Genomic DNA, 5,300 nt, shown 5'->3' on the forward strand with positions numbered 1-5,300 from the left:
GTGAGGAAGAAAGGAAAAGTTGGAAGGCGGCCCTCCTATTCCTCGTCATCCTGTAGAAGCAGGAGAAGAAAGCACTCTTGCCCCACTGCTACTTCCAACTAAGTGGGATCTGAACATGTGAAGTTTCCTAGAAGCCCTTGCACAAGTACTTACAGGAATCTCAAGCATTCCTTATTGCTCTGAACTCTCTCTCTGTAGCTAGAAAAACCGTAGCTTTTTGAGATAATACTGCAGTTATTCTCAGGCCCAAAGCCTTTGCAGATTTAAGGTTACAAAAAAGACCAATTATTTTCAGCCCCGGGAGATTTTCTTGTGAATTAAGTAGGGCAGCAGTCCTAGAGTGGCACTCAAAGACACAAAAAGTAGCAACAGCCTTGTCCCAACAAGGCACCTGAGAATCAAGGTTACAACCTCCAGACTGTCCCCTCCCAAAATGCTTCAGAGATAAGTAGAAGAACTTGTATTTGCTAGGGGAATGGTCCTAGCATCCAAGGAGATGGGCCAATAGACTGACATTTTGCAGTCTAGTAGATTTAGAGTCAGAATACCAGCCTACTGGCCCATTCTTATTGGCCATATAGTCATTAAATCTAACCTCCCCTCATTTACTTTCCCTTCCCCATCCCCTCATGAGCCTTTTCTTCCACAATGTCTGCCAGAAACTTGCTGACTAAGTTATCTACTTACTTTTTTCATTTATTACACTATCTGGGAACTGCTCATTACATGGACAGAAGGGGAAAGATGATGGATGAAGGGGACACAAGGGCAATGGGACTCTGGCTGAAAACGTTTGGGTAAGAGACAACAAGGGGATTGACTAGTGTGTTTATTATTTAAAAAAAAAAATGCTCATAATTGGTAAGACATGTTCCTATGATCAACCTAATCACTTTGTTTTCACATTGCATCACCCCACCTCCATCTGCCTTTGTCTTTTTAAACTGCATTACCCTATCCAATGTAACAGACTGTCATACTGTGTATTGCAGCATGAAAAATGTATCAGACACCCTTCAGGCCTACATCTACTAATAGTGTAGGTGAGCCACCCTCCAGGCATTAAGATTCAGGGGTTGCCCCAATACTCTGGGAAGGGGGGTGATGGAATGCCTACCATGGCGCTGTCCCTGGACCTTTCGCAGGAGGCTCCATCTTTCATACCGGCTTCCTTCTAGTAGGCGTCTTGTAATTTTGAATCTGCTTTAGCTTCCTCACAATGTTCGCAGGAAGGGTGTCCCCCCACCTTTCCACCCCTCAGTCTTGTCAATTTGACTCTGCTTTTGTTTAGGAAAGCCAGGATCACCAGAAGCAACACTAGAGATTTCTGCATATTCAGGAAGGGAACTGCCCCATTTCAAATTCAGAACTTACTTAATAAGGGACAGGACCTTTCATTGTTAAAAATAGAAAGCTTACAATATATACAAATGTATAGGCATCTTTACTTGCCAACAACATTTTATACTTGCCACTGAGTGTCCAAGTTTATTTTTCAAGACATGCATCATGTTGACAACAGGGCAAAAATAACAGTATGTTACAGAAGTGTAAAATAGCACCAAAGAATTTTACATTTCTTCCCTCCATCTCCTGTAATTTTCTTCTATCCGTGGTTATAAGACTTTCTTAGCACAGAGTAAAAGAAACCAATTTTCCAGCTTCAACATTATCACACTACAGTCTCTTGCTAGAATTAAAGGGGAGGTTTTTTTGTTTGTTTTCAGGATTTTTGGTTTTTAGAACTACACACTGCTAGATGCAACTTATTTGTCCTGAAAGACTAACAGAATACTGTCTAACCTAACAATAGCAAAAGTTATGAATTCAAGTACCGGATCTTTTCATTTTAAATTTTGAAATCACAAGACAATTTCGTTATTTTTGTTACAAATGTACTTTCTGCATTACCAATGGATGATGCTATAGAAACACTACATTTTAATGACTATTAACATTATTATTTCCAAGCAACTCTGGGAGACTTACCTGTCTTTAGAATTCTCTCAGATCATTGTTGGGGGGTGGGGGAGGGGGTGGTGGGGTGGACAACACAGATAAGCTGCCTTACCTGCCCCATTGGTGGTCCTCCCATTGGAGGCATCATCTGAGGCATCATTCCATGTGGAACTGGTGGCATATTCGGTGGTCTCTGGCCCATTGGGTGCATTCCCATAGGTGGATAATGCGGCATGCCTGGGTGCCCCATCTGAAAAACAATGTTAATAAACGAAGACATTAACATCAAAGCACAAACTGTAGAAATGTAATAACAAAGAATAGGTGCACGATAAACATGCCATTACAGAAGGAATTTGGTCATTTATCTATCTTATCTTCTGATGGATGAAGGAAAATGAAGGATGAAGGACCTTTCAAGGTCCCTTCCAGTTCTAGGAGAAAGGATATCTCCATTATTTTTTATTTATTTATTTAAAATACAGAGAAAATTAACTACATCAAAATGCTTAAATGTTCATGACATAGCTCTAAAACAGACCAGAGTCTAGAAGAGTGGACAACTAAAGATTGTCAGAAATTGTTAATATAAATGAAGTTAGCGAATGTACTTAAAAATTCCAGTAGAATACAGAGAAAAAACCTGGAAAACTCCCTCAATGTGTAAATATAACACAAAGGCCCAATACACCTACAGATGCAAACGTTTTCATATGCCATTCCATCTGACTACATTTAATGGAAGTATACACAGGCAGGGAAAAAAGAAACAGATCTTTTCCTTTCTACATTTATGTTTACTGTCATGTCAATGCTGCTGCTCGTAGATTAGCTCCAGTAAATTTTCTCTATATCTTTTCTACAAAAAATCTATATCATACATTAAACTTTTTATGGCCAAAAACACTTTTCTTCTTAGAATAAATAATAGTTCTAAAGGAAGATTAGCTCTACTAAAAATTAGTGAAAAAGTAGCCTACTGCTGAATCTATAATTAGCAAGGTAATACTACTGGCACTAGGAGACCCAGGGTTAGGAGAGAATTGTGATCTACAAGAATGTGAAACAGTATGGAAGTTCACTTTGTACAGGGCACTTTCCTCCATAGTGATTTATCCATCAAATTATTAGCATGTTCATCAAAAGATGTCAAAGTAACAAGTAAACAACTGATAAACTCAAAACCTTAAAAGAAAGTAGAATAGACACAGAAAAGGCATATCTGTACAGATCAGAATATGGTCAGTGATCAAATTTTCTCCATCTTACCACAGAAGTACATTTTAAAAGATTGATCTTGTACTGATCCACCATAGTTATTTTGGCTTTAAAGCAAAAGTGACACCGAATAATTAAAATAGCAATTTTCAGTATTTTTGTCAGCGGACGGTAACTTTTTAAATCTCTTTTTAGTTACGTAAAACAAATAAAGAGACACATATCTCCATTGTGATTTCTTCCTCCAATAATATTGAAGACCCTGGTTAAATTGAAAGAATAACCAGACAGCTTCTCCATTATTTTTGTACTTGAATTTCAATGGGTCCTTGCAGATCCTCTTGAATGTGGAAAGCTATGGTTTATGGAAATATGAAAGGTTTTAAAATACTGAAAAATGATTTAGATAAGTTAAAAATCAAACCACTGATGACTATCCTGCAAAAGTCTCCCTATTTCAATATATCAACATTAGCTTAGCTACCAATATAACATCAACTAGTATTGTAAAATATAATTGTACTTTTCTCTGCTTATCATACTTATTGTGCTGGAATATATGGAATATTATTATCCCACCAGGATAATAAAACTGAGAGAGTAACTTGAAAATTTTAGGTTAGTAGAAAAGCACATAAACTGCACATTTAGGAAGTAACACAAAGTACTTTTTAAACTCCTGAGCAAGTTTAGATCTCGCAGTAGAAACAGCAACTTACTCATTTCTTTAACTCCAGATGTTATACAAATAATCAATGGGTGGAGAGACAAAGTCTGCCCAGTTCCCTCCTCACACCCCTAGATAGGCAAGAACAGTTATCCTTTCTGATCTCAGGCCATTTTCCTCCCCTTTTTCTCCCAGGTGTAACTACCAACCAGTTGCCCCCAGACCTACAAGCCCTTCTCTCAGTTTCACTGTGATGAGAACATCACATCCCAGCAATAACACTGCACTTGCCACGCTCTCCGAGGATCTCACATAGGCCAGCTCTCTTTGCAGTACTGACTACAGAAACAAACATTCTCCATGGACTCCTAATCCTAGAGGCCCAAGGCAGAAATGCAGGGACGCAAACTACATTCAGAACTCTGCCTCAGTCAGCTCCTGAAGGGCACGTGGCATTTTTCACAAAAGAAAGTGCTAGAGTCCCTGCCCCAAAGAGCTTACAGTCTAAGAGGACCTTAGTGGGAGAACAAGCCAGCCCCACAAAGGGACAGAGGACCCTTCTCTCTCCAACTCCAATAGGAGCCATTAGTGCATTAGCCACGTGAATGGCTCAGGCTGCACTAGTCCTATTGTGGCTGACCCTGTAACCCCCTTGAAGGGGCTTCTAAGAAAGGCCTGAGAGGATGCCACCAGACTCTTACTGATCTGGGTTCCCTTCTGGCTCTAGCCCAGGCTCCCAGGAAAGGGAGCAGAGCTGTTCCCATGGTGTTACACGCCCACAGAGGTGCCCCCCCCACCTTGCGGCCGGGGGCGCCCCCCCCCCCCCCCCCCCCCCCCGACGCTGCCAAGCAGGTCCCCGCCCCCTCCCCTCTGCAGCGTTTAACCCTTCACTTACCATGAGGGATCCTCTATCCACTCCGCCCGGCCTCATCGAGGGGTTCAGGAGGCCCCCCCCGCCACACCTGCCAAGAAGCCTCCCTCTAAGTTGCTGCCGCGACGAGGGGCCAAAGGGCATTAGAGGCTCGGGCTCACCGCGGGGCGGGAGCAGCGGGGCCAGGAGGCTGACAGGCTTCCCACCCGGCCAATCCGGGCGGCCTCCCAACCGGGAACTCTTCGGCGATTGGTCCGCAGCGGAGGCAACGGGGCGGACGGCGTCCCCCGGCGTCAGCTGCATGAGGGGAGGGGGCTTCGGCAAGGAGAAGGGGAGCGGCTGAGGGGAGGCCGCAGCAGCCGCCGAGTCCCCGCCCGACATCGCGACCCCCGGCCCAGCCCGGTACACGGATGGACGCGCGGAGTCTCCCCCGGAAGCCGTACACGAAACCGTTAGCGGCGTCCGGCAGGCAGGAACGAGGGGACCCTGGCCGGGATCGTGCGCCTAAAGAGGCCCAGCTCCGCGGGGAGCGGGAGAGAAAGGGGTCGCGCCGGAATCGGGCGCGCGAGGGGGGGCGCGCCAGAC

At 43.9% G+C, this 5,300-nt stretch overlaps 1 protein-coding gene across 5 annotated transcripts in view; it reads right to left on the bottom strand.

The window, feature by feature from the left end:
- The window catches only part of PRPF40A (pre-mRNA processing factor 40 homolog A), a 48,815-nt gene extending 43,540 nt beyond the window's left edge, over positions 1-5,275 (bottom strand). For 4 of the 5 annotated variants that reach the window (XM_024209123.2, XM_024209126.2, XM_024209125.2 and 1 more), the window contains exons 1-2: positions 4,740-5,181; positions 2,072-2,209 (exon numbers count right to left, since the gene is read on the bottom strand). In XM_024209123.2, the coding sequence (XP_024064891.1) occupies positions 2,072-2,209; positions 4,740-5,096 (495 nt within the window). In that variant the 5' untranslated portion in view covers positions 5,097-5,181. Of the gene's footprint in view, positions 1-2,071; positions 2,210-4,739 lie in introns of all 5 variants that reach the window. The other variant, XM_024209127.2, reaches the window with a different exon arrangement.
- Positions 5,276-5,300: the final 25 nt, after the last annotated feature.

This window comes from Terrapene carolina, unplaced genomic scaffold (assembly GCF_002925995.2).
Source record: "Terrapene carolina triunguis isolate 2854851 unplaced genomic scaffold, T_m_triunguis-2.0 Scaffold62, whole genome shotgun sequence".
Classification (NCBI taxonomy): domain Eukaryota; kingdom Metazoa; phylum Chordata; order Testudines; family Emydidae; genus Terrapene; species Terrapene triunguis.